At 60.4% G+C, this 16,356-nt stretch overlaps 1 protein-coding gene across 1 annotated transcript in view; it reads left to right on the top strand.

Moving 5' to 3' along the window:
* Nucleotides 1–16,356, top strand: part of NKD2 (naked cuticle homolog 2 (Drosophila)) — a gene marked incomplete at its 5' end in the record, with an annotated part of 26,266 nt that overhangs the window by 8,518 nt on the left and 1,392 nt on the right. The window contains 7 exons of the mRNA XM_011953148.1: nucleotides 10,858–10,918; nucleotides 11,684–11,811; nucleotides 12,547–12,642; nucleotides 13,092–13,239; nucleotides 13,706–13,790; nucleotides 14,472–14,599; nucleotides 15,939–16,351. Of these exons, the coding sequence (XP_011808538.1) occupies nucleotides 10,858–10,918; nucleotides 11,684–11,811; nucleotides 12,547–12,642; nucleotides 13,092–13,239; nucleotides 13,706–13,790; nucleotides 14,472–14,599; nucleotides 15,939–16,351 (1,059 nt within the window). The remainder of the gene's footprint in view (nucleotides 1–10,857; nucleotides 10,919–11,683; nucleotides 11,812–12,546; nucleotides 12,643–13,091; nucleotides 13,240–13,705; nucleotides 13,791–14,471; nucleotides 14,600–15,938; nucleotides 16,352–16,356) is intronic.

Raw genomic sequence — 16,356 nt, 5'->3', positions numbered from 1 at the left:
CTGCCTGGACATGGTGCAAAGCTGCTGCCCCTGGTGGCCTCCCTGCTGCCCCGGGGACGTGGGTAGCCTGGCCCTCGGTGGCTGGCGTCTGGGCCTCAGCGTCACCTCACGTCCCTCTGCGTGCCATCACTGCCTGCTCGCTTGGCTGCCCAGGTGTACTCGGTTCAGCCATCCTGAGGGCCCCGCCAGGCCAATGGCCAGGTCCGTGTGCCCTGCACCCTTCGGGGCAGCCACTCACGCTTGAGACCAGCCAACCCCAGACAGGGCTGGAGCAGGGGCCATTTCAGTGGCTCTGATTTTGCTCCTAAGGGCTGTGGTGTAACATGAAAGAACGTTGCCGTAGGCTTCCGGCCATGGGATTCTGGGGCTGTCTTTGCCTTGTGTTACTGTCACAGGCTTATCCTGGGCACGCCCTCAAAAGGAGGAAACAAAAACAGAAGAGCTGAGTCCCGGAGCCAGGACCCCAACCCAGAAGCCGCCCACCAAAGCCCGCACCCCCACCACCGGGCTGCCCTGCTGCCCCAGGGTCTGAGCTGCTGTCTGGCTGCTGGGAGAACCTGACAGTGGTTGCTGGAAGGAAGGCCTGCAGGGCCCTGGTGCTGGGGTGTGGGAGAGGCCGGGCTGGGGCGTAGGGCCCGTGGTGCTGGGGTGCGAGAGAGGTCAGGCTGGGGTGTAGGGCCCGTGGTGCTGGGGTGTGAGAGAGGTCAGGCTGGGGTGCAGGGCCCGTGGTGCTGGGGTGTGGGAGAGGCCGGGCATGGGTGCAGGGCCCATGGTGCTGGGGTGCGAGAGAGGTCAGGCTGGGGTGTAGGGCCCGTGGTGCTGGGGTGCGAGAGAGGTCAGGCTGGGGTGCAGGGCCTGTGGTGCTGGGGTGCGGGAGAGGCCAGGCAGGAGTAGGGGCTGACGCTTGATGTGGGTGTCAGGACAATGTGTGGTGAGCAGGCATGGAGGAAGCGTGGCCCCCCAGAGGCTTCCAGGCTGGGTGGCCAGTGCAAAGGCCCTGAGGCAGGAGTAGGCCTGGAGGATGGAACAGTAGCAGGCAGGGGGCTGCGGGAGATGAGGGGAGGAAGAATGGCGGCCCCCACCCATCTTCCTCTGCCTAGAAGGAGCCACAGGCACAGCCTACAGGTGTGCACTGGTCTCTGTGCTGTGGGAGGCCAGACCTGGTGTCTGTGAGGAGCACCACAGCTGCAAACCTGCCGGATGACCCTTGGGTGACACTTCGGGGTGGAGGACCCGCACCCACCCTGCCAGCCGTGTTCCTCGGGCTCCGAGCCCGTCCTCCCATCTGTGGAGCAGGTGGAGGCACTGGCAGGGGCTTCTGGCCCTTCCTCTCCTCCTGTTGATTTGTTGCAAGTGCTTTAGGTTTTCTGTAACACAAAGCGGATGTGGGCCTGGGGAAGGCACTTGCGGGTGTTTCATGAGCTTTCCCAGGCCTGAGACACGTTTTAGGCAGCAGCCAGCTCACGTGTGTTGGGAGAGGCTGGTCACAGTCGGGGCGACTCGGGGGCTTGTGCTCAGACGGTGACATCTGGCCCCTTTGTCCCCAGGGTGATGGGGAGGTGGCAAGAACTGGCAGCTGTCCCACAGGCTGAGCTGAGCCCAACAGAAAGGCCCAAGGCTGGTGCACAGAGGTGGCCTGGATGCTTCTGGCCAGTGATCAGGACCCTGCCACGCCTTGCTTGGAGGCATCTTGTGTGTGAGGGGAGCCCCGTCCATGCCAACCACCTGGCTTTGCCCAGGGGAAACTGCCCTGGAGGCCTGTTCTCGGGGTCTGTTTGCCTGTGGTGGGGAGAGCGTGGCGCAAGCTGGGTCCGCGGAGAGGAACATCCTTGACCTCTGAAAGGGCCGAGAGCACCACCCCTGCTTTGGGCCGTCTTGGGGAGCAGCAGGTGGGGACATTGCGCCTCTGTCCACAGCTCAGTCTGGGAGACTCAGAGCCCTGTCGGTGAGTCCTGGGTCAAAGGGCATAGCGACCAGGCCAGAGTGCCACCTGCCTGCTGTCCCCCTGGCAGGGCTGTGATTGCCTCTAGCTCTAGTGACTGGGGCAGGGGTCCTGGCTGCCTGCACCTCCCCTGCCAGTTATGTCCCCCATCCGCGCCCCCCGTGCCGGCTTCTCTTTCGAGTTTGGAGTGTGACCCCAAGACGTGCTGCAAGAGTGGCTTTGTGTGCTGCTCAGAGCTCCGCCTGGCACCCTGCAGCCTCGGGCCCAGCGCCCTTCCTGAGATGAGACTGTGGGTCCTGTAACAAAGATGTGCGTGGTCTCCTCTGAACACTTCTTACCTCTCATGCGTGGGTTGTCACCGCTCTCCCCTGAGAGTGGGCTGTGGCTCGTGTGGGTGGCAGCTGCCAGGCATAGCCCCTGCCCCCTAGAGCCCTCTGTAGCCTTGGCTAATAGCAAAGTTGCAGGTGGGCACCAGGCCCTCCTTTCATCTCATGGGGCCCCTCGCCAGCCACAGCAGGGCCCACGTGGAAGTTCTGAGATTGTCATGTGCGGGGCATGCAGCGGGGGTGCTTAAGAGAAAGCAAAGGCCTTGATTACTTGTTTGAGTAGCTCAGTCCCCAGGGTCTGGAGCTGTAATCAAATACAAGCCCCTCCACCAGCATTTCCTGCTGTTTCTCTCTGGTAAGGATATCGACATTGCACGTTCACATATGGTGTCTTCCAAATGAGAAGAAAGAAAACTCTGAAATGCAGCAGGGTTCTTTCCAGCTGTGGAACTAATCTTCCTTTGAAATAGGAAACATGAGGCTTTAATGTGAATGAAAGAAAACAAAAACGTCCGCTGGGTTTTTCCCGGGGAAGAATTCAGATGGAAGGGAAGTGGGTTCGGGTCTGCTTTCAATCCCGGTGGAATTCAGCCTCCTCTGAGTGGGGCGGCCGAGGGTGCAGCAGTTCGGAAGTTCAGGGCCTGAGTCGTGGTTTTATTTTGTGTGTTCTGTGGCCTGGATGGTAAGCTGAGGGTGGCAGCTGCATTTGGAAGGTCAGTCACCCTTGGTGTTCCTTTTTCTGTGACATTGGGGATCATTAGCTCTGAAGACAAAGACAGTAGCAGGCGTGACTGGGAGAAGAAAACCAAACCTGCAGAAATGAGTTTGTGAAATGGTTGTTAACATTCAGTGTCAGCACTTCAGGATGCTGAGAGTAAAAAGCAGGGCATAAAGTTTCGGCAGAATTTATGATCACGCCTCTATTATCTGGGCAGAGGCACATATGTGTATATGTAGGTGTATGTGTCGTGTTCACATATATGAGTACACACGTGTATACATCCATGTATACAGGTTACACACACACATACATAGGTCTGTATTTAATGCCTGAGCTGAAAACATTTCATATCAAGGCACCCGCTCTCCACCCCTGGCCCCTGGTCCCCCTGCTCAGCCTCAGCCACACCTGGCTGGCAATGGAGTCTCTGGGAGGGCTGTGGCTTCCCATTCCTGAGCCAAGGTGTGGGCTCAGTGGCGCTCACGCCTTCCCCCTCCCGTCCGAGTCGGTTAATGCGGGTAAAGTGCTCCCTGAGTCCCTCTCTCCAAGCGTGGGGGGAGGGAAGCTCGGCTGCCTGGCTGTGAAGCCAGGTCTCGCTGACCATGTGTTGCTTGTCATGTTTTTTTTTTCTCTGCATGTGTTTAGGTTGGGGTTAATTTCATGGGCAGGGCAGCCCTGGGCCTGTCGCTGTAACTCATCTCTTCACTTCCACTTGTAAGGGTGTGCCATGGCTGGGCTGGGTGCCCCTTGACCCCTTGGTGTGGTCAGTCATCCCCTTAGGCTGAGCGTCCACCCTCGTGGCAGGGGTAGGCCCTGCAGAGACCCTCCCTGGGCTCAGGGCATTTACTGGGTGAGGGGGCAGATGCCAACACAAAAGCCCTGTAGTCAGGGAGTGAAGGGCGTGGGGAATGTGGCGCCTCCATTTAAATGATCCAGATGATGAAAAGCTGCTGTGAGACAGGATGAAGAGGGAGATGGAAACATTTCTATTTTCTGGGCCTACAGGAAGTTAAGCTGCAGCAGCACTCTAGCTTATGGGGACATCTGAGTAGTTTAGGAGGCCTTTTGACCCCAAAGTTACTGCTTTTCTAGATATAAATTTTACATGTGGTTATTAAAAGATCTCTCAAATCAATCCTAACCCAGAAGAACTGATGGGCAAAATCTGCAAATGCCTCAGATCTGGAGGCTCCGTCTGAATGTATCCAGGACTTGCGTGGGAAGCCCGGCTCCCCTGCCCAGTCCCCCCCGCCCCTCTCCTCCACCCGGCCCCCCTCCGCCCAGCCTCCTGCCCCTCCCCCTGACCTGGTCCTCTCCAGCCCCTCCCCACAGGGCCTCAGTCTCATCGTCCTTAAATCTTTCACTTTAGAACCAGAAGTTCGGAATAGCAAGCACAGTCTAGAGGGACCTGCAGGCGGTGTTACTGTAGCCTCTCTGGGCCCCAGCTGCACATGTGTCGGAATTATTAAGCCCATAAATCTACATTGTCACATCTGAAACTGTTTAGCCATTGAAACGGAGACTTCGACTTCAAAGCCGGCTGCGGGGTTTCCAGACAGGCGGGCTGGCGGATCACCTTGAAGTCAAATTCCATCCCATGGCGGCCCAGCAGAAGTGGGCCCCCAGCACCTCCTTGTAAGAAAACACTCTTCTGCAGACGCTAGTGGCAGGTTCCCCCTGCTCACGGTGACATTTTGGAGAGACATCTTTGCATCTGAGCTCCCAGTAGGGAGGAGGCGGGTGGGGTGGTGGTCTTTGCATTTACAGAGGCTTGGAAACCACTGTCCCCCACCAGGCCCCAGGCCCTCTAACTGCTGCTCTGGGCCCCTCCCCCAGGGCCGCCTGCAGCCCGCTGTGACCCAACCCACCTCCTTCCTGTTTCCTGCAGGCCTCACCTTCCACCTTGTCTCATTAGGTGCCCTCCCGCCCTCCCCCTACCACCAGCCAAAAAAAGGCTGTCCTTCAGCCCCAGAACCTGCACCCTTGACCTTGCTGGCCTCTGTCTGCCAGTTGCCAGTGACGCTGTCCCTGCTCTTCCTATCCACTGTGAGGTGTCCCAGCCCTTTGTCCCTCCTCTTCCCACCAGCTATGAGTGTCCCAGCCTGTTGTCCCTGCTCTTCCCACCTGCTGTGAGGTGTCCCAGCCCTTTGGGTTCCTTGGGATCCTGGCATCACCCTCAGCCTTTTCCCGAGAGGCCCAGCTCCAGCCCGTGTGCCATGTCCTGAAGCTCCCTTCTCTGAGCTGCCTGCTGGGCACTCACTCCATCCCACCGCATCCAGCATCCTGGCAGCTCCTGAGGCAGAAGGTCACTGCTGGCCTGGACATGGCCTTGGTCCTGACCAGCTGCACTTCAGGCGCCTCCCGACTCCCCTGAGGCAGTGGTGACTGCAGCCCAAGCCTGGCAGGTGCCCACCTCGCTCCTTACCACCTGGCGTCCTGCCTGAGCCCCACAAACCTGCCCTCGATGCCACGACAGCCCCATAATTCTGGAAGCCTCGGGCCTTTGCTGCCCAGCAAAAGGCAGCCCAGTTTGCAGGATTAGCCCTGCAGAGCAGGGTGGCCACGGGGGTGGCGGCAGTGACCGCAGAACATGGGCCAGGCCGTTGCCCTGGCCCTTCCTTTCAGCACCTGGAGGCCCCCTGGGTGCAACTCCAGAGCCACTGCTTGACCTGCCAAGGACAGGGAGGTGCACCGAGGCCATTTCCCTAGTGGTAGGAACTTCCAGCCAGGGGCTCCAGCTGACAGGGCCATCCCCACCACAGTGCAAGGCGGCTGAGGCACTGGGGAGCCAGGGTACAGCCCGGGAGGCACCTGTGGATCCAGGGGCACCAGATGCTGCTGGCGGTGATGGAAGCTGTGGGAGAGGCCCATCTTGCGTTGGGTGGAGCAGGAGCTGCGCCTTTTGGACAATGCCCCAGACTTGGGGCTCCACACCCACTCCAGAGGGACCCGGGAGACCCGAGTTCTGGAAAATGCTGCCCGACACACCCACCCCATTCTCCGAAGCCTTCCTCTCTGTCTCTCTCCTCCCTCCCACCTCTCCTCTGCCTCGGCTCCCATCACCTCCGCCCTCCCAACTCGTGGGAAGACGTTGGGCTCCAGGGGATCCTCCCAGCCTGGCCTCCTGGATATGCCACGGCCTTTGCCTGTTTATCGGGACTGGTATTTCCAGAACCCTAGACCAGGGCTTAGGTCGTGACCCAGGGGCCATGACTTCACTGTGGACCACCCGTGTGCTTCCCGCCAGGGGTTCCACCAGGGCTTTGGCCAACAGCTGCCCTCACAAGGCCCAGGAGGGGACAGCACCTCCCTACATTTCTGAGACCTGGGAAAGGTGCCTGTCCGTGCCCACCTGCCCACTGGGAAGAGGACATTGCCCACTCCAGGTGGCTTCCAGAGGCTCCTGCACCGGCACTTCCCGATTGAAGGCCACTAGGAGGATACCAGTGATGCAGCTGCCTGGCGCCCCTCCAGGGGTTCCGACGGGGCGGCTCGGGGGGGCAGTGGTGCTCCAGCTGCTGGGTGCCGCCGAGCGCTGGCACACGGGACACGGGAACATGCTCCTTTTGACTTTTCCAAGGAAGCTGGGAGTTGTTTTGTGAGAGTCTCTCCGTGCCTGGCCGCCTGTGGAGGCTGTGGTTTGCATCTTACTGTCTGGACTGGGACCAGGACGGGGGCTGGGTGCTGGGCGGACGAAGCACTCAGCCCGGTGCCTGTGGAGGGGAGCAGATGTCCTCACTGTCATGGCGGGGACACGGACAGTGGCCTTGGGGCGGTTGGCCCACAGACCGGGGTGACCTCTGTGAGCGTCCCACAGGGCCATGGGACCTGAAGCAAAGGCCACCTGTTGTTGACGCCGTGTGACAGACGCCTGCCGCTCATGCAGCTGTGAGGCTGTGGGCTCTGGTCCCGGAGGCCTCTGTGGCCTGGGGTCAGACCCTCCTCCCAAATCTGAGGTGATGCTGAGTGAGGGAGTGGGGTCGAGCTGCTCAGGCAGATGCGGCTGCTTTCCTTATGGGATGAGGCCCCACGGGGCAGGCCCATGGTCGGGTTCCCTGTCCTCCCAGGGGCCAGGAGAGCGCCCAGCATTGCAGGAGGATGCCGTGGGCGGGAGGGGACAGCGGGCATGGGGAGGCCTGAAGGCCAGCCGTGGGGTTGCTGCTGACATGAAGGGTTCTCAGGGATGCAGGGCAGTGGGACAGGTTAGAGGAGGTGCCCAGGCACCCCAAGCTGGAAGTGCAGCTGGGACAGGAAAGGGTGGGTGGAACAGGTTGGGGGGGTCACAGGAGGCTCTCACTGGGGGCAGGGCCAGAGGGATTGAGGGGGGGTTGGGCCCTTGGGAGGGAGTGAGGGGAGGGTGGGCCCTCGGGAGGGCGAGGCCAGGTAGGGGCTGCATCTCAGGGAGAGGCGCCTGCCCTGGGAAACTGAGGCTTTGGTGGGTGCTGGGGCACGTTGGGCCAGGTCTGCCGGGATCCCGAGTGCGGACTTGGCCTCTCAGGAAGTCTACCCGGTGGGGAGGGACCGCACATCTGGCCAGTGGCCCAGGAGCAGGTTTTATAAGTTGCAATTGGAGCTCTTGGCCTTCTAGTTAACCGAGGCAGCGTAGATTAAAGGGCAGTTTTATGCAACCAGGACAGATTTGATGAAATCACCAGCCACAGAGACCGGTGTGGCTTTGACTGCAAATATTTCTTCCCGTTTGATCCTCTCTGCATCTCGGAGGTAGTTGTTGACTTGTGGCTTAGAAAAAACACTGTGCGTTCAAGGGCTGAGAATTCTAGGGCTGAGGTATAAGTGGATTTTTTTAAATGGGATTTTCCTCTGTGTAGGAACTCAGTCATGAGCTGGTTGGTGCAGCATTGCCTGGTTGGTGTAGCGTTGGCTAAGTGGTGTGGTTTTGGTTGGTTATTACAGTTGTGGTTGGTTATTGTAGCTTGACTGGTTGGTGTAGTGCGGGGAGTGTTTCCAGAAATCAAACCACGGGTCTGTGCAGATTCTTTCTGTCTTGCACAGCTGCACGCCTCCTGCCATCTCGCGAGTTTAGACTCCTGTCTGTAACCAGTGAAATCCCCCACACGTGGCTGGGCGGTGGCTCAAGCCTGTAATCCCAGCACTTTGGGAGGCTGATGTGGGCAGATCACGAGGTCAGGAGATTGAGACCATCCTGGCTAACATGGCGAAACCCTGTCTCTACTAAAAATACACACACAAAAAAAATTAGCTGGGCATGGTGGTGGGCACCTGTACTCCCAGCTACATGGGAGGCTGAGGCAGGAGAATGGTGTGAACTCGGGAGGCGGAGCTTGCAGTGAGCTGAGATTCGGCCACTGCACTCCAGCCTGGGCGACAGAGCGAGACTCCATCTCAAAAAAAAAAAAAAAAAAAAAAGAAATTCCCTACAAGTGTGCTCAGAATTTTTAGAAACATGACACGGACAGCGTTTGCATGTTCACTATATTGACTTCATGTGTGGAGTGCGTGATGCGCCGTTTCTCACTTGTCATTTTCAGCAAATCATGGGAAACACTTAAAAATCCCTTAAAAAATACTCCACCCCGCCCAACTCGCTGCCCGGCTGCCCGTCCTCAGGAGCCGCCGCACCTCCGGCTCCTATGGGTTCTGGCACTTTCCAGGAAGCCGCTGCTGCTGCCCCTCCTCTGGACAGCAATGTGGCCTCCATGAGTGACTTCAGTTAGGGCTCTTTAGCAAGGAGTGCTGTGCGTGCCGGCCCTCAGGCGCCAGGGCACCTCACTGCCATTTGTAAAGAGGCTTGGGGCACCCAGCACCATGCAGGAGGCCTGAGCTCTGCCTGCTGGTCTGATGGGAGGTGAACTGGGCGCTTGGTGGGGGATTGTGGTGCAGTGGGGTGGGGGGACTGAGGACCCTGGGGGGTGCACCACGCAGGTCCCCCCATCACCCTCCCCACGGCCCAGAGAAGGTCTGGGCTGGAGCTCCCAGGGGTGGACTGGGCTGCCTCGTGGCGCCCACCTCAGCATTTAGGGTCACTTTCCCCTCCCTACCAGCCCTCCACAGTGACAGTGCCTGCGTCCCTCAGCCTGGGTGTTGGTGGCCTTGGCTGCCCTCATGACACCATTTCTGTTGGCAGCCGCCGCCAAGCACCTGGACGAGTCCACCTGAGGGGCTCTGGAGCTCCCGGCACCCAGTCCTTCCCACGAGGATGCTGTGCCCATGGGGGCTGCACCTCTGGGGCTCGGGCCCTGCTCTGCACTCCACAGAAGCCTGCAACAGCAGCCTCACCTGTTATTCTGATTTTGAAAAAAAATAAATAAATAACCACGGCCCGGGTTTTAGAGATGATTTGGTTTTATGCCAGTGTCCACCTGGACAGAGTTTTACCTCATAGCGGTGCCTCCCTGCTGTGTGGATGTACGAGGGCCTCGCCAGGCTGGGCTCATAGGAACCCTCAGTTCCGCAGCAGCCAGTCCCGGAATGTCGGGACCGCAGCCCCCAGGAGGGAGGCCTACTTTTTAATAATCAGCTGTTTTGTTTCTTACTAAAATGAGGGCAAGCTCTCCTGCCTCCCACTGGGTGTTGCCCACCCTGCTTGGCACCTCCCCGGGTGACCGGCAGGAGACCTCAGCTCCAGGGGGCCCTTGGCTCAGCCACAAGGAGAGCCGGGGGCCTGGGTCTGACTCAACAATACTCAGCCTCGGCAGCGTCACCTTAGTGCCCATGTATGGATGGGGGTCCAGTCCTTCTCCCTGCCCAAGGTCTGGAGTGGCAGCCGGCCAGCCTGGAACCTTCCACCATACCCTGCTTGGCCCCTGGCCAATGACCACAGTGGCAGGAGGCACTTGGGGAGGTCCAGGTGCCCTCGAGGGTGACCTTTCTCAGCCTCCTGCCCGGACTAGACTCCAGGAACCCCAGAGACCCCAGCGGGGCCGGTAGCCCCCTAGGAGGTCAGAAGGGATGAAGGGCACGTGGCCTCTGGTCAGGAGGAAAGGATGAAGCGTGGGGGCCATGAGGGCAGCCCTGGGGTCCTGTGTCCACCCACCCACAGAGACACCAACTCGGCACCAAAATCATCTCCAGGGTCAGGCTCTGGCCATCCAGGTGGGCAGGACTCAGCTCTGTGCTCTGTGTCCTTGCGAGCTCTCCACGGCTCTCCAGGGACCTGGAATCAGAAGCAGGAACACAGCTGCCCATTCCTGCAGCCCGCCTGCCCCAGAGCTGCCTGCTCTCAGGAAATGCTCCAGGGCGGTGAGTGCTGGGCTGAGGGACGCTGCACCTCCACCGCCACGCAAGGCCCCTGCCCTGACCACGGTCTGCCTCCTTCTCCGTGTCCTCAAGGCTGTAGATAATTCACGAGGACCCTGTGAGCTTTGGCTCAGCAGAAACACCCCTGGGATGTGTTTGAAGTTTCCCCCGTTTTCTGTCACTGGTCTCTGCCGGCAGCCCTAGAAGACGCATGCCGGGGTGCTGGGCAGCCGTGGGGGCAGCGGCTGGAGTCCTCGTGTCAGGCTCCGGGGGGACAGCGCTGGAAGTAGTCCCCAGAGCAGAGGGGCAGGTGTGTCTCCTCTTGTATTTAGGGTAATCTAGCGTAGGGGCCCTGGCCAGGGGCATCCTCAGGGCAGGACTGACTGAAGGGGTCATTCCAGGCAGCTGCGTCTTCCACCTGGAAATGCTTTGGGGAACCTGACAACAGGGGAGTGTCTGTGTGTTTTGCCTCCTAAAATCCGAGGCTGAGTGGGGCACAGAGGGTTGGTGTTTCCGGACCCAGAGATTGAGATGCCCCAGGAGGCTTGAGGCGAGTGTCAGGCTCCAGTCCAGCCGCCCAGAGCTCCTGCCCGTCTCCCCCGCCTGCCTACTGAGCTGTGTGGCTACTGACTGCCCCGTTCTTCCTGCAGGAGCTGCCCAATGGGAACCCCAAGGAAGGGCCTTTCCGGGAGGACCAGTGTCCCCTAGAGGGTAAGTGCAGCTCCCACAGCCCTCCCTCCCCAAACCTCGCAGACTTCATCCCGTACCAAGGCAACGCCAGAAAACCACCCTTAGCCAGCCGGGTCACCTTCAGATGGCTGCTGAAGCCGAGAGGCACCCAGACCCCCTCAATGGGAAGGCAGGCCCAGAGTGTCATCCCAGCTCAGGCTCGACGCGCACTTGTCTGCAGGTGCTAAGCTGGGACAGGCCCATGCTCCTATCCTGGGGACACGGCTTGCAAGTGCCAGAGAATAATGGAATAATTGTGCCCCGGAAACCTGAGTGCTGTTCATCCATCCTGCCCAGAGGCTGGGGGGAGGGGCCGCCTGTTGACACACTCAGTGCACAGGTGGCCTGCATGGCCTGTGGGCTCCGTGACAGGATTCTGGAGTGGAGGGTGGTAGGGACTGTGTCTATGGGGAGGGGGGCCTGATGATGACACAGGGAGCATCTCCTGGAGGCCCAGGCTGTCTTCCCCTATCTGTGCTCCTCGGAGTCTGCTGCACCCCCAGCCCCGAGGTGGTGGTTGCAGTTGGGAGCCACTGTGGGCTGGTGAGAGGAGGGCACACCTGGCTGTGGCTGGCTGGGATGGGGCCCCTCTCCCCTCCGCAGGGGTCCCAAGATCGGGCTCTTGGCTCAGGCCCATCTGGATGGGATCATGGTGCGGTGAGGGGAGGGTAGCGACGGCCCCCCCACGGCAGGCCACATTCTCCATGTCCCCTCTGCCAGCCCCTTCGCTACCTCTTGTCCCCCCAGTGGCACTCCCCGCTGAGAAAGCTGAGGGCCACGAGCGCCCAGGACAACAACTCAGCGCAGATGATGGAGAGAGGGCAGCAAACCGCGAGGGCCCACGAGGACCAGGCGGGCAGCGCCTCAACATTGATGTAGGTCTTTCTCCGGCCTCACTTGCGGGAACACGTCCCTGGGGCCGGGGGCACAGGGACAGGCGTGTGTTGCCCTAAAATGGGCATCTGTGGACACTGCGTAATTCACTCAGTTTTCCCCACAGTTCACCCCATTTAAAGCACTGAAGCAGAACTTGAATATGCAGCCAAAGTCAGCAGGAGCCAGAGAGTGCGGGATGTTGCTGTGAATTCGGCCAAGACTGACTGGTCTGGCATTAAATAACTTGAGCCGCATTCCTAGCCTTGGTACCCTTAGCACTACAGGAGTAATGCCAAAGCTGCCTTGATGGACAGCCCGACTCCCCGCCTGCTGGAGGCAGAGCACAGGGCTTCCGCTTCCCGGGAGGGCTCAGGGAGGAGTGGGGTCTCCGTGTCCAGTCAAGATTTCTGGAATTGACAACACTTGACGGCCAGCGTGTCCTCTTCTCCTTCTGGGTGACATGGAGTGCTTGCATGAGCTGAGACGGGTGTCACTGTGGGGAAACCAAGTCACGGAGCACAAAGCTGGGTCCCCCCAAGGAGGGCTGAAGATGGACAAGAAAGGGTCTGCTGGTTCCAGGGCTTGGGCTCCAGCCACGCTGCCCTCTAGGCTCCCCCTTTCCTGGCTGGCATGAGGGACCCCCGGGAAAGGCCCCAGAAGATCCTGCCCCCTGTGGAATTGGGCGTGTTGGTGTGGGTAGGAGGCGAGGTCCCAGCCCCCACGTCCCCCTGCAGGCACTCCAGTGCGATGTCTCGGTGCAGGACGGCGACCGCCAGGAGTGGACGTTCACGCTCTATGACTTTGACAACTGTGGGAAGGTCACCAGGGAGGTAGGTGAGCTTGTGTGTGTGTCAGGTCCACAGGAAGGGCTGCACAGGGCCCAGTAGTAGACAGACTGGGGGACAGATGGACTGTGCTGGCCTCGCCATACCTCAAGGGGCAGGAGGGGACCTGTCTGCTGCGAGGTCCTCATGCCAGCTGGGCTTGCGTCTCCCCAGGGCCTGATTCACATGTGTTTCTGGGCCAAGTCTGCACCGCCCATTTCTGCGGCTGTGCTTCCCACACTGCAGGGCTGCCCTCAGGGCACTGGAGTTACTCACAGGGCCTCCCAGGCAGACCCAGGCTGCTCAGAGAAGATGCCTGTGTTGGTCCCTGAGGTCTGTCGGCAGCTGCGAGGATGGTGCAGGAAGGGGCAGGGGATGGGTGTGTTTTCTGGCAGGGAGGGCGGGTGGCATTGCCTGGGGTCTACTCTGTCAGTGACACCGATGCTGGGCCCCAGGACATGTCCAGCCTCATGCACACCATCTATGAGGTCGTGGATGCCTCGGTCAACCACTCCTCGGGCAGCAGCAAGACCCTCCGTGTGAAGCTAACCGTCAGCCCTGAGCCCTCCAGCAAGAGGAAGGAGGGTCCTCCTGCTGGCCAGGGTGAGCGAGGCCTGAGCACACACACAGGACCCTACCCCACATTGGCAGGGGCCTAAGTTGTGTGCTGGGGACAGGGAGGGACAAGTGAGTGGATGGAGGAGTGAGTGGGTGAATGGATGGGTGAGTGAGTAAGCAGATGAATGAATGAGTGAATAGTGAATGAGTGAGTTAATGAATGAGTGAACGAGTGAGTGAGTTAATAAATGAGTGAATGAGTGAGTTAATGAATGAATGAGTGAGTTAATGAATGAGTGAGTTAATGAGTGAATGAGTTAATGAGTGAACGAGTGAGTTAATGAATGAGTGAATGAGTGAGTTAATGAATGAGTGAACGAGTGAGTGAGTTAATGAATGAGGGAATGAGTGAGTTAATGAATGAGGGAATGAGTGAGTTAATGAATGAGTGAATGAGTGAGTGCTGAATGAAGAAGGGAGTGAGTGAGTGACAGCAGGACCCCCCTTTCAGACCGGGAGCCCAACCGTTGCAGAACAGAGGGTGAACTGCCAGAGGAGCCAAGGGTGGCCGACAGGAGGTTGTCTGCACACGTCAGGTAAGGGCTGGGGTGCCAGGGTGGGGCTGTGTTTCCCGCAGGCCACAGGCCGTGCGTCGTCCTCTAGGTCAGACCTGCTGGGGGCACCTGGGCCGGCAGCTCTGTGGGGCACAGGCCCTTCCAGCATCCGGCACCGTGGCTGAGCCGGGCCCCCGAGTCTGTCCGAGCAGAGGGCTTTGAGGGGCAGCAGTTGCAGCAGCCTTGACACCCTCAGCCTGGACTTGCCGTGGCTCCCTGTGGCTCCACTCAGCAGCTTTGGCAGCAACAGGGCTGGGGGTGGCTGGGGCAGTGGCTAAGGGTGGCTGAGGGTGGCTGGGGATGGCTGAGGAGGCAGTGGCTGAGGCAGTGGCTGAGGGTGGCTGGGCAGTGGCTGGTGCAGTGGCTACAGTGGTCCCAGAGTGGTGACCAGGGGCCACTACAGCATGAGCCACTCCCTAGAGCACCTGCGGCTCTGGTGCCTGGGACGGAGATCACAGGGTTCTGGGGGGCGGCCATGACCTTGTTCTCTGGACGGCACTTGGCTGTGTCTGCGCCCAGTCGTCCACTCTTCCCGCTCTGCGAGGAGGTGGGTGCTGGTTGGGATACACCCCGGACGTCCGCCGCCTGCTGCAGGTACCCCATCCTCAGGGGCGCGCCGCCCAGTCTGTGCGGCGGTCAGGCCCTTCTCTGTGCTCCATGCAGGAGGCCCAGCGCTGACCCCCAGCCCTGCTCAGAGCGGGGACCCTACTGCGTGGACGAGAACACAGAGCGCAGAAACCACTACCTGGACCTCGCCGGGATTGAGAACTACACGTCCAGATTCGGCCCTGGTATGTCCTGCAGGCCACCCTGGGCGCGAGGCCCCGGCTGTGGGTTCCCATTGAAGGTCCTGCTTCCTGCAGCCCTGAGTGCAGGGGGACCCTGCCCCGCCCCGCCTGGCACCCAGGTCCCTCCACAGCTACCTGTTGGTTGTGACTGCCTCCTGGCTAGCTGTTGGTGCTGCCCGAAAGCAAGGCAGGCGCCCGGTCCAGGCGTGTGTGTATGGAAGGGGGGGTACCTGGTTCAAAGTGAGATGGAAGACAGGTTTGCATTCAGGAAAACCCTGCCTTGAGGTGAGAAGTCAGTATTTTAGGGTGGAATCACCGGCTCACTCAGCAGAGGGGGTTGTCCAGTAGTGTGGCTGGCAGGCAGTGTGGACAACAGACAGTGTGGACAGCAGGCAGGCAGTGTGGACAACAGACAGTGTGGACACCAGGCAGTGTGGATGGCAGGCAGGCAGTGTGGAAAACAGACAGTGTGGACAGCAGGCAGTGTGGATGGCAGGCAGTATGGACGGGAGGCAGTGTGGACAACAGACAGTGTGGATGGGAGGCAGTGTGGACAACAGACAGTGTGGACACCAGGCAGTGTGGATGGCAGGCAGGCAGTGTGGACAACAGACAGTGGACGGCAGGCAGGCAGTGTGGACGGCAGGCAGGCAGTGTGGATGGCAGGCAGGCAGGTGGATGCCAAGCAGCATAGACAGCTGGCAGCCTGCCCAGCACCCATTTATTTCCGACCAGCAGCACCCCCGTGTGGCCTGCATGGAGATTGGATTAAAGCCCAGGCCACTCCCCAAGGGCTGGAGCCGAGTCCCTCTCCTAACCCCAGCTCCAGGAGCCCCCAGGGGCAGGAGGGGTGGAGTTGGATCGGGGTCACGGGCTCAGTGTGCTGTGTGCCGACGCTGGCCTCCTGGGCCATGCTCTGCATGGGGCTTGCACTGCACCTTGTGAAGGTGGAAGCCCTGGGTCCTGGAATCTATTTTGTAATGAGGGTTTAGGGGACGTGAATCCTGGGGTGCCCTCCCTGACATAACCTGGCTTTCTGCCATGGTGCCCGAGGCAGGGTCTCAGCTGTGCGAGGAGAGAAGCTCCGCTCCCAGGACACGCAGTGGGGATGGGGCTAGAGGAGTCGGCCTTTGCAGGGAGCTGTGGAGCCAGGCAGGTCACCCCCAGTGGCTGGGCCCCTTCCCTTCAGGGCTGGTGGCCGTCTGACTGCAGACTTGGCTAACAGTCTGGCCTCAGATGGGACACTTGGCGCAGCTCTTCCAGTGGGCCGTGGACCGTTTCGGAGGAGATGGGAACCTGGGCCTGCACTCCCAGAGCCTCACACTCTGACCTGTGTCCGCAGGGTCCCCTCCTGTACAAGCCAAGCAGGAGCCCCAGGGCAGGGCCTCGCACCTCCAGGCCCGGTCCCGCTCCCAAGAGCCGGACACACACGCCGTGCACCACCGCAGGTCGCAGGTGCTGGTGGAACACGTGCCATCCGTGGAGCCTGCTGCCCGGGCCCTGGACCCACCGCCCCGGCCGAAGGGGCCGGAGAAGCAGTTCCTCAAGTCCCCCAAGGGCTCCGGGAAGCCGCCTGGGGTGCCAGCCAGCAGCAAGTCCGGGAAAGCCTTCAGCTACTACCTGCCGGCCGTCCTGTCCCCCCAGGCCCCTCAGGACGGCCACCACCTCCCGCAGCCTCCCCCGCAGCCCCCACCGCCACCCTACGGCCACAAGCGGTACCGCCAAAAGGGCAGGGAGGGCCACTCGCCGCTCAAGGCCCC

This window comes from Colobus angolensis, unplaced genomic scaffold (genome assembly GCF_000951035.1).
Source record: "Colobus angolensis palliatus isolate OR3802 unplaced genomic scaffold, Cang.pa_1.0 Scaffold358, whole genome shotgun sequence".
Classification (NCBI taxonomy): Eukaryota; Metazoa; Chordata; class Mammalia; order Primates; family Cercopithecidae; genus Colobus; species Colobus angolensis.
This window is presented reverse-complemented; position numbering and strand designations above follow the sequence as displayed.